Source organism: Onychostruthus taczanowskii, unplaced genomic scaffold, assembly GCF_017590055.1.
Source record: "Onychostruthus taczanowskii isolate IOZ18803 unplaced genomic scaffold, ASM1759005v1 scaffold48, whole genome shotgun sequence".
In the NCBI taxonomy this organism is placed as follows: domain Eukaryota; kingdom Metazoa; phylum Chordata; class Aves; order Passeriformes; family Passeridae; genus Onychostruthus; species Onychostruthus taczanowskii.
The window spans coordinates 2,388,373-2,409,137 of record NW_024502347.1 but is presented as its reverse complement, the minus strand read 5'-3'; the positions used below and the strand labels follow the sequence as shown (position 1 = coordinate 2,409,137).

The 20,765-nt window shown below is 38.2% G+C and overlaps 1 protein-coding gene across 5 annotated transcripts in view; it reads right to left on the bottom strand.

Annotated features, from left to right (window-relative positions):
- Window positions 1–1,922: 1,922 nt before the first annotated feature.
- BEND3 (BEN domain containing 3) overlaps window positions 1,923–20,765 on the bottom strand; it is a 19,551-nt gene continuing 708 nt past the window's right edge. For 2 of the 5 annotated variants that reach the window (XM_041414926.1, XM_041414925.1), the window contains exons 2-4: window positions 12,428–12,472; window positions 11,763–11,983; window positions 1,923–6,818 (exon numbers count right to left, since the gene is read on the bottom strand). In XM_041414926.1, the coding sequence (XP_041270860.1) occupies window positions 4,545–6,818; window positions 11,763–11,983; window positions 12,428–12,461 (2,529 nt within the window). In that variant the 5' untranslated portion in view covers window positions 12,462–12,472 and the 3' untranslated portion in view covers window positions 1,923–4,544. Of the gene's footprint in view, window positions 6,819–10,595; window positions 10,679–11,762; window positions 11,984–12,427; window positions 12,473–19,585; window positions 19,664–20,765 lie in introns of those variants that run through there. The other 3 variants (XM_041414927.1, XM_041414929.1, XM_041414928.1) reach the window with 3 other exon arrangements.

Below are 20,765 nucleotides of genomic sequence, written 5' to 3'. Positions count from 1 at the left end.
TATTAGAGTTCTTCCTTTCCCACGGGAATCAAAGTTCTTCCTTCTGAACTGTTAATCAAAGAAAAATGCTCAGTGGGGACCACAGTTCCATGATGGAACAAACCAGGAATTGGAGAAAGCAAGTGGTCTGCTCATGTCTCAGGCTTTCATGGCCATTAGCTAGAAATTACAGCATCCAGAAAATTACAAAAGTTAAAAGGAATACAGTGGGTAAAAATAATACAGTGTAAGGGCTTATCTCCTGCCAGTCAGATGAGGTACAAGGAAAATGTGAATGTGATGAAGGTTTGGTTTTGTTAGGAGTCATCTGCTTCCAGCGCTGGAACTGGCAAAGTCTGGGCAGCTCCTTCAGCTGGCATTCTGCTGCAGGAGAGATGACCTCAGAACAGGATTTATGTGAGCTCTGACAAACACAGGCATTATGTATTCTGCAAGACATTTCCATAAAAAATTAAGACTATTACTACCAGCGAGAAGTTTTGATGAATGAATTTTAGGGCAAAATAAGGATTTGAAAGCACTATTACTACTAGAAATTTATCTGTCTTAACATTTACTACAACAAAAAAAGTAGGTAGGAAAGGATGAAGACAAATGCATATTTCTTACTTGTTCTGCCTTTCTTAGCAAAGTCAATTTTAAGAGAGAATTAAGAGGAAACTAAACCATAACTTCATTCATTTTTATCAACTTCAGGCACATTAAAAATATACTTTCAAAATGTTTCTGAGGAAAAATCTGTAACTCCATTGGTGCTGATTTGCAGTAATAATGGAAAAAAATCAGGAAGTCAAACCAAGGCAGTAAAGAAATGCTGGCAACGACAGTGATGGAGTTTGTTTCACTTACTCAGAAAAACCTGCCACATTTGTTCTTCCATAAATTTTAAGCGCAATCAACTAAAATGTACTTTTGTAAGTAAGAGCACTTGTCAATTTATGCCCTGTCCTCAAGGCAAGCTTAAGACATTGAATTTTCCTGCTGTTCCACATTGCTTTAATCAGCAAAATGAAATCGGAATGAAAATAAACTATAAATAAAACCTGTACATTATTTTCTGGGCTTCTTGGGGGGTGTAGAATTCAACTTAGCTCCTTCCAGCATGAAACTAGACCTGGTGTGCCTTTGTAGAGCATTGAGCACACAATTCTGTTTCTCAGTGCTACAACATAAACATCAAACAATAATTGAAAAGACATGAATGACAAAATTTTAAAAATGTACCTAGAAATAAATTATATGCATTTTGAAGATAATTTAAAAAGCCACAAACATTTCTTAGAACATGAAACACTGTTGGCTGTACTGCATCAGCATAAACTAAGTGATTTCATTTAAAGATTTTTCTCATTTGCCAACACATTTGTTGCTGATTGTGTCACCTGAATACACTTAACAGGCAATAAACGGATGCATACGTCACCTCCCTTTTATGTGCTGGTTTATGTTTTTTACAGAACTTCTAAGGAAATGTTTAAGTTGTAGAAAATGCATAAGATGCAAAAATAAATAATAACACTACACTGCTTCTTTTAGAAAGCTTAGAAATGGGCTATTCAATACTTATTGAAAGCTGATATAGTTACACTGTAACAAGTGGAGACACCTGACACCCACCTTCACTGGGTAGGTAGAAAGTAACACTTATCCATAGGAAGTCAGGGGGCATGGCTACCTATGCGCCCAACACTTCAATATCTAGCAACCCTCCTATCACAGTTTCGCTTCCAAAATTTTAAGTTTATTCCTTTAAAGAGAAAAAGTCTGAAAGACAGAAAAATCTTTTTAAATGGCTGCAGCGAACTGGGGTGTTTTCCTTTATGTATTTGTCCAGCTACCTAAGGTTATCTCAGACCTTAGTAAGAGACTTTATAGGAAAATAATCCTGCTTGTACCTGAACAATCACCAGACAACATTCCTCTTGTATGAAAATAATATTCCTTTAATATATTTACAAGACTGACCAACTGGATGAAGTGGCTGTACTTCAGATGCACTGCAAGAGCTTGGGTTAGTGAACTATGCCATTATTTATATGTCTGTATTTTTTTGATATCAGTTATAAATCATACAATCAAACGAGTCATGAAAGGGCTGTGAAGAGTTGGACAAAAGGAATGTGCACAGCAATAAGAAGAGAAAAAAAAAACACAACAAAAATATTTTATACCTAGTCTCAAAAATTATAATTTATCATTTCTATGATCAAAGTTGTCAAATTGTTTTTTTCACTACTTTTTAGATAATATCAACTGACTGATATTTTTTTTTTTACTTAATATCAACATCTACAGTAAAAGCCAGTATGTCTCAAACTTGCATGCTAGCTAGTAACATCTATCCCTTGTAAAAAAGTTCAGTATATATTGAATTCTTCTGGGAGCTTTGACATCACTAAGTGGTGAAACATATGACATTAAGATAAGAAAATAAAATTGTATTTCTTACCTTTTGGCCAGCTATTTGCAACCACAAATTAAACAGCTGTAAAGATCTTCAGTTATTTTATATATCCTATAAAAGTGCATGTAAAAAAAATTCACAGAGTTTCTAGGTAGCATACAATGACAAGAGAGTCTTGGTTTCTGATACATTCAATTTGACAAATTTATGCACTAAAATGAACAGATGCAGACATTGTGGTATCAGTTCTTTATCTTTGGTAAAATGATTTTGATTTATTATAGCCGTATTTGCTCTGATATCCATTTTGAATATGGTCTGCTATTACTTAAACCAACAGGAAACATTTAAATGGATATAAACAGTATCAATGTGTCGTTTAGTACATTCATGACTTTTTTTCATACATTCTCTGAGAATGTTTCTAGCATATGGGCAAAATGAGCAAATGCTACTAACTATGATTTACTCCCAGTTTAACACAATACATTTACTAGTTCTTGCCATCAGGAAAAACCATTTTGTTTTCCTTTTAAAGGGATCAGTATGAGTCTACAAACAATATATTCTAAAAATCTGAAGTAAAAATATCAAATATTTTGTACTTCCTTACAAATGCTAAAATAGAAAATTACATTGGAACTGACTTAAAATTTGCTATGACCCATCTAAGTAAACAACAGAAAAGGACCACAGAGAACATCAACAATAGCTCCAAGGTGTTCCAGTGATGCTCTGTAGGCAACCACTGTCTTTGCTGTATTAAGAATCCATAATTGACTCTCTCTCACCCTTTCTATCAGGATTAATTTTTTGTACAAAAGAAAGAAAAAACTAGTTTTAAAGCAGCACTCTCCAGTGACAAGTCATACAGCAAATTCATATTGCGTTCTGGATGGTCATTGTTACACTTGAACATATTAATGATGCAAACTTGACCATATGAACCTAAGTTATACATACACAGTTATGTCTCCAAATAGCTACTAATTACACTAAAACAATTTGGTGAAGTGAGGGAGTTCCATATCCCTACACCCAAAATATCCAGATGCTGCTGCATTCATGGAAAGAGTAAGCTACATTACCACAGCTCATATGCTGGGACCCTGAAACACTGGATTTCACCACAAAACCAATCTTTGCAAAACCAATCTTTGCACATACTTTTTATATATGCAATTCAATATCAACACTGGAAACCTTTGGAATCATGATTTTGATAGAAAGTAAGGTCTAAATTTTTTAAAATTTCTTGTTTCAGGTCTTTTTGATGTCGCTGTTGCTTCTGCTATTTTACAAACAGGGTGGCAAGCAGATGATGGGAAGACATTCCATGGGTATAGGCTTGGGTCTGTTTTGCTGGCTTTACCCAAGACAAGCAATCCTCAGTCACTCCAGCAGTTACACTGGACAAAACAATAACAGAACTCACGGGGGCAGTACCAAGCTTGCGGTGTCAATGCAAAAAAAAACCCCATTCATACGGTGTCTATGCTCATGTCTCAATTCTTCAACAGAAATTCTTGATTTTGGAAATAAAACCAATGTAACAGTCAAAAATGCAAATGACACCATTCTGACCCACTCTTTGACACAGTATTATAACTTCCAGTACCTCAATATCATGAAGAACAAAACAAGTGTGAAGCTGAAGTTACTGTAAAAGCAAAGTCTAATATTCCAATGATTTCCAATGCAAATGGCACATTCAAATTTAAATTAAACTTAGTCTACATATTTCAAAATCCGAATTAATTAAAAATACTGTTTATAATGGTACAATGAAAAACTGCCCTTGAAGAGCATGACCATAAAAAAAAAATTTTATTATTAGAAAGTGATAGAAAAGGAAGATGCAGAAATGGGGAGTGGAGCAATAGTTTCAATACATGTATTTGCACCAGTGAATATCATGCTCTTAGCGAGTCATTGATAGCTGTCACTGATGGTCTTTACCCATGTACTAATGTAGTCAGCCACTTCCCACTGCTGCCGTGCCAACAGAAATGCAACACACACACTGAAACGCAACAAATTTAGTGCCTGACTGTCCCAGGGGCTGAGAACCCTCAGCTCCTGACAGGCCCTTCAGTCTAAACCAAAGCATACTCTTGAGAATAATTTAGTGGTCAAAGTCTTAGCAGTTTAAAGAGCCTGTCACTTTTTTTGCTTTCTTAGCTTTTTTCAGTATATCACACTTTTTTCTGTTAGGACGCCGGCACCTTTCATCGATGCTCGGTATACATTCATAATGCCACACTTCCTCCATTTTCTCCACAGGATAAACTGCCTCCACATAATGACGGATCAGTCTCAGTCTGATGGGATCAAGCTGTTTTTTATTACAAGCACCTGAATGGTTGTACTGCAGTCTTAGATTCTCTGGAGTAAAGAGTTCAGGAAAGAGTCTTACAAGAAGCCTGGCAGCAAAGTTGCCAACTGACAGGCTCTGCTGCACTATCTCTCTTATCTCCTTGTCAGACAGCAGATACAGAGAAGGCACAGGGAAGTCTGGATTAGGAACAACAAGTTCATCGAGTGGTATCTTGCAAAAATCCTTGCTACTTCTTTCCGGTGGCAGTGGCGGCCCTTCAAATTCTTCCCGAAATCTCTCAGGGTTTATTGCATAGGTGAGAAATTCCCTCCTGTCGGGTCCTGGCACGTGGATTTTCCGTTGCTGTTGGTACGAGCGCCTTTGCTCCGTGTCTCTTCGTCGACACCTCTCGTCAAGCTTTCCAACGAACTCCAACGTCCACACTCTGTCGTTCTTTGCTCTGGGGTACAGTATCTGCACATAATGTCGAATTAATTTAATTCTAGTGGGGTCAAGCTGTTTCTTGCCTAAAGATCCGCTACAGTTGTATTGCTTCCGTAAGTTTTCATGAGTAAATAGTTCAGGAAATAAGAGAACAAGCAATCGGGAAGCAAAGTTGCCTATGGAAAGACTGCTTTCATATATGCTTTTAATCTGTTCTTTGTTTAACAGGTAATCTGGGACAGGAACATCAAAATCAGGAGGGGGAAAGTCAAGTTTGTCAAAATCTATGGGTACAAGCCAAATTTTTTTGGACCGTCTGCCAGGCTTTTCATATTCAAAACTGTCTTCCACTTTTATGATTGATACATCATCTGGTAAACTAGAAGAATCGTAACAGTCATCTCTCATCTGGTCACATTCACTTCCATCCATATACGTACTTTCAAGCTCATCATTTATTCGCTGAACACACTGCTGCAACCAGGCTTCTTCTTCTTGCACGTCTGGAAAGTAAATTTCAGTGTACCTACGGATTATTTGAAGCCGATGAGGATCTAGCAGTTGTTTTCCAGAGTCTCCAAAGCAGCTGTACCTTTCAGCTAATTTTCTGTGATCAAAGAGTTCTGGAAACAGTCTGTGTAACAGAAAAACAGAAAACTCTCCTGGTGAAGAAGCTTCATCTAAAAATTCATTGAGATCCTGAGCATCCAGCATGTAATCTGAGGCAATGACATTACTCCTGTCCAAGGACAAAGCTTCTTCCTGCTCTTTATCCTCCATAAAATGAGAGGATTCAACCTGCTCAGTCTCATAAAAACTGGATGATTGCACATTCTGCTGACTGTTTTCCATTTCCCTTTGAGCCCAAAATCTATTGAAAAAATCATTGACTTGAGGCAAACACTCCAACTGCCACACAGCTGTATTCTTCACAGAAGGGTAACAAACTTCCACATAGTTACGAATAAGCTGCAGGTGAAGAGATTCAAGTTTCCTTTTGTTGAGAAAGCCACATGCACTGCAGCTCCTGCCGAACTCGTCGTCGCTGAAGAGCTCCGGGAAGAGCTGCACGAGCAACCGGCAAGCCAGGTCTCCGCCCGATGAGCTTTGATCCATGATTTGTTTGAGTTCCGTGGAAGTCAGCTGGTACTCTGGGGGAGGCTTGAAGTCAGCAACGGACTCTGCTGGACTGACTTGCTTTTTAATTCTGCTGACCTCCAGAGACAACAGGTCAACTTTACTGTGAAGCTGAGTCATATTGGTGTTGAGGGTGTTCAGCGTGTAAAACATTTTCTGTATCAAAGAATATATATTTGATTCTGAATCTGCTGTGGCTGCTGCTACTGCAATGGCTGTGGCCGAGTCTCTCTTGCGTTGATCGTTCAAAGTCCGAATTTGTGAGGGACTGCTGGGGTTGATTTTTTCAAACAACTCGTAAGAAGCAAACTGCTCTGCTCCTGGTGGGTTCTTCTTCTCTGTGATTTTGTGTGAGATGCCATAGAGAGGTTTTTTATAAGATGGAGTGATTATGTCACTGAAGGATTCTTCTTCACAGAGCCATGTTACATTAGAATTCTTGTTCTTGCTTGGCTGCTCTGCATTTACCTGAGTGGGTGAGCCAGCATCTCTGTTCCTCATGTTTGAAAGGGAGCCCTTCAAATGAATAAATATCGTATTAGCAAGGCTGCCTTAAAGATACTACCTATAAATATGTGCTCCTTAAGCAAGCATTGCTACGTAAATATGCAAAGTCAAATTTTCTCCAGGGGACTTGTTATAATAAAAGTTATTAAGTTCACTAGGAAAAATAAAAATACAGTAAAGTATTATTTAGGTTTCCTTTTTGTTTTCCCTTTTTTGGCTCATGGCTTTCTCCATGGAATATAAATGCAATAATAATTTTTAGTACTCTCTACCCACAGAGCTCTCTAATTACTCCTCCAAATTAAGTATCATTAGGCTTCACCTTGCATATGAGGAGGATCTTGGGCTGTCAAGAATTTGGGTGGCAACAAGTCAGCAACAGAGCCAAGAATAGCATCTAGATTTTCTGACTCCTAGTCCTGTGACCTTGCCATTGCCTCCAACAACTGCATTTAACATTCCGGCACTCTCTTTAGGTTAGCTTTTGAAAATGTCACAAAGGCTATAAACCACAAAAAAAAATGCTTATTCTCTTTTTTTCTGATGTGAAAATTTTATATACAGGTTTTAAAAAATATCTTTATAATGATGCAGAACTACTAAACAAATCCTAGGAATTACTTAATTTTTAAAAGGTATTCTATTTAAGTAATAAAAAAGTGGAAAGTACCTTGGTACAATATCTTTTTTAAAAGGAAGCCTAACAGAAGATTTTTTTTTATTTCTGAAAGGCAAGGAAGTTTAGACTCATGGATTTTTAACTTTCTAAATTATTTAAACCATATAAATTTATATAATCTATAAATTATACAAAACCAGTAATGAATTCTTAAGGTCTTAATGTTCCAATTATTTGTAATTATTCCTCATTGCTTGAAATTGGAAGTATTTTAAAATCTCACAGTAGGTATGCAGGACTTGGGTGATTTCGTGGTTTTTTGGTTTTGCTTTTTTTTTTTTTGTTTTTTTTTTTTTTTTTTTTTTTTTTTTTTTGCAAACACGTGGATATTGTAAATAATTCTTAAAAGCTAAGCAGATACAACAGAATCAAAATCTAACATAAAGAATTCAAACATGAGAAAACATTCCCAGATTTGAAAATGTTTCTATACTGAAACAATTTTCTTGGTTTGTTCTAGAGAACATTAATTAGATAAAAATCTACAGAATTTGCATTCAAGTATTAAAACAAATTAAACACAGACTTCAGGTCTGAGCTGAGAGCCACAAGAAATTTGAAATCCTAGTGAAGGCCCCTTTATGTCCTACAGTGAGGAACCTGAATTAAGGTTTCTTTCTTAAGAAACAGAACTGTAACTCATTAAATCAATGTGGTCCCTATGTGTACTCACACTTGGCATCTGCTTACTGCAGTGACAAATTGAATCTAATTATTTTTTAATTTCTAATGCAATGTATACTCAAGGCAGACTTAGAAAGAACAAGCTGGTTTCCACTCCAAGTTTAGAATTCAGCATTCAATTAAACAGAAGCTGTTTCCAAGTTCTGCTCTCACTCACATCACATTACCATACATACAAAACCTTGTGTTTGCACATCCAAAGCTGTGTGGAGAGATGATCAAAAAGCCAAGGAGATGCATTTCAGTGTGCAGAATCCCTGGCTGTCACAGTGCCTAGGACACCTGGTTTCCAGTCCCAGTAAGACTGTCCCACTCCAGTCCCACTCATAATAAAGCCAGCACAGCGACTGAGCTGCGAGCAGACTGAAATCCACATTGCCCCTACCAAACTGCAGGCTCCTAAGCCGGGACTGAAGTTGTCATACACCACCTGTACTTGTCAGTGAAGAAACAGGGATAGTTCCAGGTGGCAACAGAGCTCTGCCCCACAGACATCACCTGAAAGCAGGCCATGAAAATCTCCACCAACCATACTGCTCCCCAGTCAGGCACGCAACCTGAATTACAAAGCTTTTTACTATTTTACATCTAAAGAAAAAAACAAAACACTTCTTACACAACCAGTGAGACCTACTACCTAAGTTGCTCTTTCATTAACACTTCTGTTAACTGAGAATATACCAAATATTCCTTCAGAAAAAGCATATCTCTCTTTCAATTCCTTCTCTACTGCTACAATACCTTGCTGTTAAATAGCTTGCCATGGGCCACCAGGTATCTGTCAGTTCTCATTTGACCTCCTGCTGTTTATTTTCCCTAATTAATTATATAATAAAACATGGCAATATGAGGGTAACTTCTATTGATGTGCACCTCACACACAAAGTCAGGCCAAATCAATATTAGGATGTGCATTAAAGAACATTAATTCATTACTTTGACAGTAAGATCATTAAAATTTGCAGTCTCAGTTTTGGACATGGTGCTCTGGAGCTCATGCTAACAACTACAACAGATCTTCACTACGACAGCAGCTAAACTTCTTCCTTCACTAATGCAGCTCCCAGTAGCCAGATCTGGTTGTGGGATGGATTTGCATTTCAGAATATTTGCATTTCAGAAACACATAGCCAGTGTTCCCCTAGCAGATGAAAAACATTTGGGCCTTAAAAATATTTAAGGATATTTTAGTTCAGATGCATTTTCATTTTCTTTCCTTTTGCTTTTAATTATCTTGCCTATAGCTTCCATCTGGGAACGACACTATCCACATCATAAATACATGGCTTTTGTAAATTCTCCAATTTAACTAATTAGTTTTCTGTAACACTGATCTTTAAACATCCATGAATTTCAGATAATACTGCACCCATTTAAGATGATCAGTTCTAATGTACTATCAAAAAAGAAACAAAGATATTGTTCTGAGACTCAATATAAGTAAGATAGTGCTGCTTTTTATACTACAGTGGCACAGCAAGTGTTTATGTTCTAAACATTTAAAGAACAATTGCAAAGTGCAGTATTTTGCAAAATGTCGACCAATATAAGAAATTGTGAAATAGTCTCTCACATACTCTCTTGGAAACCTAAGCCAAGTTTTAAAAGTTGCTTAGTTGTTGTTCTGTTCAATGCTCAAGTCCATGTATGACCTTTGTTATGCTTAATAAACAAAGTCTAAATATCTGTCAGAATACAGCACATAATACTCAAGCACAGGAGTAAAGAATAAATAAATGCATAAGCAAGAAACATAGATTCAGACACATAAGAAAAGTCCCGCACATAACTTTTTTAAACTTACAATCTTCTACACATTGTTTTTTCAAAGAAAATCAGGGAAAATTAATTTCTGATTATGAAGTGGCATTCAAAATTTTTTAAAAAGTGAACTCTTTGGATAAAAAGTAATTTAGTAATGTAATTACCAGCCCAAAAGAAGTACAGCTCTGTTAATATCATAGATAGATGCCTATATGACATGCAGTAAAAATATATAAGCACAACATTCTTTAGAATAATTAAGATTTTTCCACTATTTAAATAGAAATAGTTAATAAAGTCATCAATTAAAACAAAATATTGGTACTAGAGAAGTAATTAACTTTAAAAATCCTGTTAAGATTGAGGACTATTTCTGGTTGGTTATTTAACTAAACATGCTGATTCATTGGGGTCAGCCAAGAATGAATTTTCATCGTTATTACTGGGTCAACTTCTAATACTATAAATCCAAAGTTATAATTAATTTCAAATTAAACGTTAAGATTTATTAATGGCAAACAGGAAAATGCAAAGCAAGCACAGTTCAGAGACCATTATAAAGCTCTTTTAAGAATCTGAATGCAAGGAAAACAATTGTAAAAAGAAAAAGAGAAAGGAAAAGGAAAAGAAAGAAACCGTGTAATAAGATTAAAACCTACCTACCACAGGCATTCAGGGGAAAAAACAGCCGTAAGAAGTCAGAGAGATGATAGTCAAGAAAAAGAATCACAGAGAACTATGGCTATAAAGAAGACATGAAATGTGCAAATACAACATGGAATAACTGGCTAGGTAGCGCAGAAGAGCAGAAAAGGATACGTGCATTAGGATAGGTCACAAACTAAATATAACCCAGGGCCTGAAGTTATTCAAAAGAGGATGAATTTGAATCTAGGTTATTTTAATAAAGTGCTGAGTGTGAAAAACAGGAGGTCATTATACTGCTCTAGAGGGTGGCAGGAGAGATGTGACTATCCAACACCAGACACAAGTCTTTCTGCACTCTTAAATGGAACAACAAAAATATAAGGTGACTCCTGAAGAAGAACTGAGAAAAAGAGAATTTTAATCTTGGAAAGGAAGGACTGAGTGGACAACATCACACGAATTTTCCCACATGCAGAAGGTTTTTCTAGAAACAGATGATCATTGCTCTCCCTACTGAAAAGGACAAGGACAAAAAGAAACTAGCTCAATTTCAGCAGAGATTAATTAAAATCTGTCATTGCTAGAGAGTTGAAACACAACATCAGGACAATGGAAAAGACTGGGCATCTCCTTCACTGGCTACAGAAACATTTGGATGGTCCCAAGCTGGGATGCCACACCAGATGTTATAATACATTCCACTCTTGATATGGCTGAAATCTTCTGCATCCCTGCATTTTTATCCTTCAAATAGTACACTAATTTACAGGGCTCTCGTTGACATTAAATCTTTGTCACAGAAAAAAGAATTACAACCCTGATTCTACCACTGAGGATCAAGCTGAAGGACTGTGTGACATGAGAGGGACTGTAATCAGAGTCATGCAAAGTTACTCCAAATCACTGCCCCTTCCTATGTTATCTGCTGAACAACAAAAATACAATTCACATAAATGACTTAACCTATAACTATTAACTGTATTTCATAAATATGATCACTTCCATGTTATTTAGAGAATACCCAGCCGTGTGCAAACTGGCTTAGGATTAGCCACATTTGCAACAAACTCATTACCAATCCAAATTTAGTTAAAAGACTTGCATTCTACTTATAGCAGCAGAGAATTTAGCCTAGGAAATATGAACCAAAAAATCAGAGTCATGTGTAGGGAATTTACCTCTTGCGTAAAGCGTCTCTTCTTCACGCTGGGTAAGGCATCCTGCTGGCCTCCTGACCCATCACAGCCAAGGGAGGTCTGTTTCCTTTTGTTGGAATCCTGTAGGCAAGTCACTGCACCATCCAGTGAGTGCTTCTCAGCAGATCTGGAAGTTACTGAGCAGTCTAGAGCTTCATCTTCATTTTCAGTTTCTACTTTCACATTTTTTTTAGGAATTTTTACTGAAAAAAGAGAATGTTTAGAAAGATAAAGCACCCTCTCCAGAAAACCATTACATCCTTACTATAATGTTCTTGATTTGTTTCTTTTTATGAAAATGTGTTTTGAAGAACTCCATTATTTTTTATTACTTCTATGATAAGTGTATATTGGGGCCATCTCAAAGTCAAATCATTCAGTTTTCCAGTAAATGACAGTTTCTTCTCCAAAAAAGAATCTGAAGTGTAAACAAATAATTACAGGAGGAAGATTTTTTTGGAGGGGAGGAAGGATGTAGAGCAGAAATAATAATGACTAACAAAGATAATTCCCTATTTTAGATAACTTTAAAAAAAATACTAGTGTCATTTGTATTGATCCAACTGGATTCTCTATTAGGTGGCAAATACTTTAAATCAACAAGTAGTTTTGCCTGATCAAAAATTATACAAAGTATAATATTTTACCTTCATCATCATCAGTGATTTCAGCTGAATTCATCTTCTATCTCACTAAAGAACAAAACAAAAATACAAAAATAAATATTAGCATCTTCTGGAATCAGGGAATATCTACATCTCCTCTTGTAATTACTTTTCATCTAGAAGTATTGAGTTAGCAGCCCACAGATGAATCCCAGTCTTTCCAGTCTGTATGTTTGTAATAACTGGTTATTTTCAGTAACCTTCACAGCCATCTACAGACCCATCAATAGGCAAACTATATTGTAGATAACATACAGCAGGTAGGGAACTATTTAGAACTCTATGTCTTTTTCTGGTACAGAGAAATGTAAAAGTCATTCAAACCTTCTCTGTAAAGTGTCTTGGCAGTATATAAATGGAAGTTAATTGTATTGAAGTCTTCACCCTGTACAAAATCACTATTATTACAGTCAAATTTTGTCATATTGCTCTTGTGGTTGACACAAAGTCATCACAGAAAGAAAATTCATCATTAATAGTAACATACATCCTGGAGTAAGTTTTTATTAAAAATCTTTGATCTTTTGGTATAAATTGCATCAATTCCAGCATAATAATGCACATAGATCTACAGTAAGTCCTTTTTCTCTCTCAGCCTCTAAATAATGTGGTTTTTGTAGGGAAAAGCAAATATATGTATTATGCTAGCATGATTTTAGTGTTATTTCTTATGTGAAAAAACTCATCTGTATTTCTGTTTACTTGAAAACCAATTTTGCAAGTTATTTGGGGTCAAAACATCAATCTCTGGACATGTTCCTAAAAGATATTCTAAATCTTTGGAGATCTACAAAGCAAACAACTTAGTCAGATATCACTGACCCTTGCAGGGCACGCAGCTGCAAACTGACACTCTCATCTGGTGAGCGGGTGACTGGCAAACTGTCACACTCTGCTCATGCTCCTCTACACGCAGCATTATGCTTATCTGGCCCCAGAATATTATTGCTTTACAAGTGCAAGTCAATAAAACCAGTCAATCAAAAGTGTACACACAGCCCAGGAGTGGGAATTATAATGAAACTGATAAGAAAGATGGGGAGACAAAGACAGAGAATCTGCTGTGGAAGGAAAAACAGCCTGTACCTCTCTCCTGAATAATGCTGAATACTATATATTTTCTTTTACAACCCAAAATACTGTTAAAAAACTCTGTAAACATTTGAATGCTGTGTAGATATGAGTTTCAATTTGTAGGCAATTTGATGGCTGTAAGAGCAACTATGAGGCTCCATTCTGGATTAGATTTTGTACGATTTACAATGGGTGGCACCCAAACAAAAGATGCACAGATTTATAAAATCAGCTTATACTGGGCCACCCTTGAAGCCAAGATACTCTTTGATGTGCTGATCTTCTACATGGCCCCTATATACAGCCTTGTAAAGGGCATCCTCAAGGGGATAAAATGAGATTGTCTTCATCATCACATATAAAAATAAGTCTCTCTCATTTGGATGTAGTGCTACTACAAACCCCTCAGATACCTTATCCTTTTACCCACCATAATTCCCTATTTCAGCACTTGCATTTATGAATTGATCCATATATCAATTATGCCCGCTTAACAGTACCATAATCATGTCACTTAAACTTCTGCAAACTCTCTAGACGTAACAGCATGAAACTAAGTGGCCCACACCAACTTCTAAACCACCTGATAAGCCCTGATATGGGTTAATACCCAGTCTTATTAACTCAATAGTATTTAGAGATTTAGACAAAGCCACTACAGCTCTTCGTGAAAAATCCTACAGCAGTCTGCTTCTCACAGCACCATCAAAAAGCTCTCCTGGACCTTGAGAAAATCCCGTATTTTGCCCTGATATCCCACACACATTGATAGTTACTGCCAGGATCTTCCTTGCACTTTTCCATGCTGCACTAGGCGTGGCTCTGAGGGCTGTGGTACAAGATCAACACATGTCAGTACTCAGGGAGTGTGACACACTATCTTTTTGTGAGAGCCTGAGGTGACAGTAAGCAAATCTATCAATACCGCTACAGAACATTCTAAAATTGAGACCAAAATGATTTTTCATATAATCCTAGACTGCTTCATCAGAACAAAACAGTAAAAAATGTTAACCACAAAGTCAGAAGAAAAGATTAAAAGGTGGCAGTGGATGAAACAACACAAAATATTTAGGAGGGAATATAGGGAATTATATTTTCTTTCTAATTCCTGCTATTACTACTATTCAAATAGGAAGAATACTTTAGAAAAATTCCTATCAGATAAAAAAAATCAAAATAAAAGGAGAAGATAAGTGAGTATCTGAAGAGCCACTCTAAACACTCGTAAAAAAGTGAAAATTAAAGCAAAACAACAGTTAACTTTCTGAAGGAAGTATTAGGAAGGCCAAAGCTACCCTACATTCAGGTCAAATAACACTGAGTTAAAACATTGTTTCACAAATTTGAAATACAGCATTAACTTTTTAGGTTTTGTAATCTGAAAACTGCCAGAATACAATTAAAAGTGAATAGTCCAAATTAGTGTCAGAACCAATGAAGCCTAGGAATACTGTGTTCCATACCTGAGATCTCTGGTGTAAAAAAAAAAGCACAAACTCCAATTTTTTTCATTTTTGGGAGAGCCCTAGTAATAATCTCTTTCCTTATCTAGTTTCCTGTCTTTGTGAGATTTGTAAGAACTCCAGTATTGAGAAAATGAAGCAAATCAAACATAAAACAGCTTCTGTTAAGAGACAGGATTCAATTGTCCCTTTGATTTCCTGCCTTGCAGCCCCACCTGCTCCCTTGGTCAAGCATGGGTGCCCACCTTAACCTTCCATCTTGATAAACTGTCAGAAATCAACTCACTTCTTTTTTTCCTGGGTCACTTTCCTTGTAATTCAGAGGTAAAAGGCCCAGCTCAGGAGTATGCACAAGGTTTGGGCTAGAAAGGAGGAATTAAAATCTCTCCTCATACCATCAAGCCACTGGCTTGGTTCAGCCATTTAATGAGACCTTATTTATTCCACTATCTTGCTTCAAATCTGGATCACAGTGGACCCATGAGTGACTAGTGAGCCAACAAAGAGGCACCAACAGAGCAAAGGCATCATCACTTCCACAGGATATTAGGATTTATGGAAAGGGGGAAAGCCTGTATCTGTTGCTGACTGTGTCTGTGCATGCATGCCTGTATATGTAAGATTAACAAAATTTTGTTGATTGTTTCAAGTCCACTAAAGATAAAACATTTCATATTCACTAAAATATTGTTTGTCAGTACTTACGAATAATAATTATTTCCTCTTTAAAAGAGGTAGCAGTGTCAAAGTCTGTTTTGAGGTAGCATTCTAGCCCAGACTGTGAGAATAAGCAAAGCTGGAGTAAAAAAAAAAAAATCTAAAAGATCTTGGGGCCAAATACTGCAAAAAGCAATTGAGTAAGAAATACATACAGTAAAGCAAACATCCAACAGTTGTTCCCTGTCATGCTGAGTATACAAAACATATTTCAATCTTATATGTATTTTTTTCAAAACGTAAGATAAATATACCTATCATCCTCAGCCTAATAATTACTCAATGCTATCTAGAGGACAGCTGTTAGCAAGTTCCAGGAAAGAGTGAACACTCTGTGCTGAAGTTGGGAGCCCACGCCTGCAACGGTGACTGGCAGAGCAGCCTTGGCAGCTTTATCTTGCTGGGATACAGACAGATGCTGCACTGCATCCTGTTTTCCTCTGGAAGAACGATTCCAAAACAAACCAAACACCTACAGCTACATCAACAGCAAGATCCAAGGGAGCAAGGAAAGAAGAGGAGTCCTGAAACACCTTGTCTGTCACTATTGGACAAATTCCCTTCCCACAGATCCTGCTCTCCCCTCTCATCAGACTAGGCAATGAACAAGACAGTTCAATGAAGGGACTTAACACTCCATACTTCAATTACTCTTGCTTAGACATCTGCCTCTATTCCAAAAATGTACCAGGTCATGACACTGAACTGCACTTTTGTATGATTTTGGTAACGACATTCCATATTGAAACGGTATTACCCATGGTTAATAGAGAAGCTCAATGCACAGGGCAGTGCTGGGAGTTCCAAAGCATGGAAGAACACCTTAAAAACAAGGTTTTGGAATGTTTCTCTGTGCATTCAGTGTTAACAACCACCCTGATACTGCTTTTGCATGTAGAACAGAACACATGAACCATCTACCAAAAATGCACCTACACAAAATATGCACTGAAGTCTTAAGGATTTAAAGCACTGGGGTACAACAGATTTTATGAGTAAGGGAAGAAATTGCAACTCGGAATGTATTTCAGTCTCATATAATCTAGTATAATGCATACTGCCACTTAAAAGTAGCATAAGGTGTATCTAGTTATTGATACACAAAACAGAACTGAATCCTAACTGATTCATAAGTTAAATCTTCCATAATGTGCATTGTCCTCCTCCTGTTTACCACCTAACAATTACTCATGTGTTTGCCTTGGAAGATGCTTTCCCAAACCCTCTTATGATTTTGACCATTATAAAGGCACAATACAGGGAGAAAAGATCCTGCTCATCATGTAACATGAAGGCAGTTCTCTGCCTTTGCAACCATTCTTAAAGAAAGCCTGACTGATAATTTTCACATCCTGACTTTAAAATGGAACAAAAAAATTCCACCAGAAAAAAATACTGCTATCCTGCTGTTTGTAACTAGAGTAACTCTGTACTCTTTGAACTCCCATATCTAATGTACTGAGTTCTGACAAATGAAAAAAAATAGTGTGAAAACCACACAGGAAACTATAAAACTGTACACATGCTGCATGTGGAAACCAACTTGGATTTCATCACCCTTAATGGTGATCATAAATGAAAATTAATCACTACCTTAAACAAGATACTAAATAATAACAAGAAAAATTATGATTATCAGTTTTATAGAAGCTTGCTGTTTAGAATTTAACTCCTCATATAACATTGTACTGTTCAGTTCCCTAATACATGGAAAAAGTGTAGAAGTTGCTTCTTGGATGCAACATCATCCCACCAAGCATTTTAGCTTCTTCATGTAGGTTGGCAGGAACGTCCCTAATTCTTCATTACTGGCTACAAGAATGTTATTAAAAATACAGGGATTGAGACATTGTGTATTAAGTTTATTCCCTTTAAAGCCTCATGGTGGTACATTGCTTCATATATAAAACTCAGGTCATAATGAAAAGTGTTCTTGAGTGTTGCTTCTGAAGAGGTCAACTGTTCTACATTTTGGGCAAATGTTAAGACATACATGTTTGCTAGTCACATTAAATATGTGCTTGATAACATAGGCAGAATAAACTGCTCAGTTTCCTTAGCTTTCAGTATGCAGTGAAAGATACAACACCCCTCTTACAGCATAGGTATCCTAATAAAGTAAAATAAATGAGGAACACAAAAAAAAAAGCTGATCTTTTAAGGAAATGACACTAGCTAAATTTTACAAGACGTGTACATTCAGCTGGTGTTTAACAGTCAAAATTAGCACCTCCTCTTACACATACCATCCTGTAACAGGATTTTATCACCAAACTGCAATGGTATTACACTACACAACTAGAGTATGATTTATCCAGAGCCAATCAAAAGCACTGTACATCTATTCATTCTCAGCAACTGACAATGAATAATCAATTAATCTCAGTGAACACTCAAGTGTCTGTCCTGCTCCCTGTCTCAGACTCTCTGCCTATATTTCCTAACATGCACTGCGTGAACCACAGAAAGTAACCAAAGCTTCCCATGGGAAGTCCAGAGCCTTGAAAGCAGGTGTGGGTAGGTGGAAGCAGTCCCATTCCACACAGCAGGTGAGCAGAGTGCTGCTCTAAGAGCCTGGCAACAGTGTGGAACTCTGTCCCTCGTGATGTTTTAGAAGACTGATTCCTACAGAACAGTTGGAAATAATGAGGGGAAACAACAATTCCCAACACCCAGCCCTACAGTCCCAGTGTCAAAGAAGACTGGAGGCGTCTGCCCTCTGCTCAGGCTGCCCAGGAGCTGCCTCCTGTTCAGGGTGTGTGCTGCTCTCCAGGCTCTCTTGGAAAGCTCTCCTGCTGGGCTGAGAAGCAAACCTAGAGAACAGCGAGTTCTGCATTCTGCTTTGGGTGCCAAGTAATCTGCATCTTTTATTTCCCAGCTGTAGCGCTGGGTTCAATAATTTCAATATTGCAATTATCCTCTGGGTAGATTTTATTCCTCCGATTTGTAAAAAACAATTCAATACAAATTCAACTCAACTAAATTAGACATAAATACCACTCCAAGACTAAGCTGGAAAATGTATTTCTTAGAGGCAATGTTTGCCTTTTGTTCAGATCTTTGGACCAGTGATTGGACTACAAATTTTACATAATTTTGACATGGCCTTATAAATTTTGAAGAAGCAGAGGGTAGAAGAAGTCCAATACCTGAAATCACCTCAATAAAAAAAATGCTACCAAACAAAAACAAGGTAGCTTATTTGAAACTGACCACCCATCTTAAAGAAACTGAGATCTGAATGTTGCCTCATTTAACTGAGCAAAGAGCAAAATGCAAGTAGACGGTATATGAAATACTAAAAGCAAATGCTTTCTATTCTATCCATTTTGAGGTAATAGGGTGCTGCAGCCTTGTTTCTCAATAAAATTTGTTCTTGATATCTAGTACTGACACTTGTAATATTAAGTACTGTAGAAAACAGCATTCCAACATTACAAGCATTCTGATTACAAATACACGAACAGTAAGTTCTAAAACTACCAAGAAACAGATTTTAAGTAACCAGCAGAAGCAGATGTTGTTGGAAGCACTACTCTTACAGACAATAAAGATCCCTATACTTTCATATTTTGAAAACCCATTTTGCTGCCTCGTAAAGCAGGACATGAAGTCTCAAATCTCCACTGAAGCCAGCCTGCAACAAGGGTATTTTTCCAGTAGGACTAAGAGGGCATCTAAGAGGGTTCTTAATTTGGGTCTTTCATGTTTCATTTTAATTAAATATGCAGATTAAGTAAATTTAAAAAAAAAATCCCAACAAACCAAAATCACTCTTCTCAGTTTTCTCACAATTTGCCTAAAACAATTTGCCTAAAACTGAAGTCCTCTGTACTTTTACCAAACAGCAATTTAATCTTGCAGGGGTCAGCAAAACACTAACCTGATTTATTTCCAGCAGTAATGCATGAATTTGTCTTTTCTTCAACCACGTGTTTTCCTCTGGTCTGTTAAAAACATTTTGCTTTCCTCTCTTCACTCTCACTCTGTTTTTATTTTAAAATACTGTTCCATCTGAACTTTGTGCAGTTTAAATTCTCCTCCAAACTGCATTCACCTCCCGTTTATTTTTATCCACTGAACTTACCTAACCTATGACAATACTTAGCAAAGATAAAAATTTAGTTGGTCCAATGCTGAGTTTGATTTAGGAGGAGATAAGAAAATGTATGAGCACGCACGGGTAATTATTTGTTTTATGAGATGTAAATCATTACAGTTGGAAACAGGGAAAAGGTTTCTCTTTCCCTGCTGAGATGTCTCTGCCCCATGGGTCAGGCATACACTGTGTTTATAGGTGGCAGCGACAAACCCTACTCACACTTCAACCCAAAAAAACTCTGGGACTGCGTCAACGCTATGTGGGAGCCGTCACATGGCTGTTGGCCTGCGGCCGGCTCGCATTCTGCTGGTTCAGAGTTTGTTCCCTTCTATTTACAAAGGGCTGTGTGGACACACCGCAGGGAAAAGTAGGGTAGAGGCAGCGGGCGACCGGGGCAGGGGATGCGGGCGGCGATCGGGACAGGGGCACGGAGCGCGATCTGGGCGGAGGCAGCGGGCGATCCGGGCAGGGGAAGCCGCGGGTGACCTGCCGGGAGACGCTCGGGGCAGGGGCGGCCCGTTCCCCCGCAGTGCCCTTCACCGGGCCCCTCAGAGCGCGACCCAGCAAGGACCGACACGGATTCCAGCGCAACCACCGCCAGCCGCTCCTCCCGCCGCGTATGATAGGACCGGGGGGACCCTGACCCCGGCCCCGGCTCCGGGAGCACGCGTGGCCCCGCGAAGCCCCGGGGCGGTGCCCGGGCGGGGCCGTGGCGGGGACGGGCGCNNNNCGGGGGACGCCCCGCGCGCCCCGCACGCGGCGCGGCCGCGGCCGCTTCCGCGGTCAGACCCACGAGCCCGAGGCGGAGGCGGCGGTTGGTGCTTCCGGTCCGAACCCTGCCCGGGCGGATCTATGTGGCCGGCACGCGGGGGAGGAGGGGGAAGGGGTTAAGGTGAGGCTGGAGGTGACGGCGGCGTGACCGTTCCGCTGCCCCCCCCGCTCCCTGTCGTCCCCCTCCCCC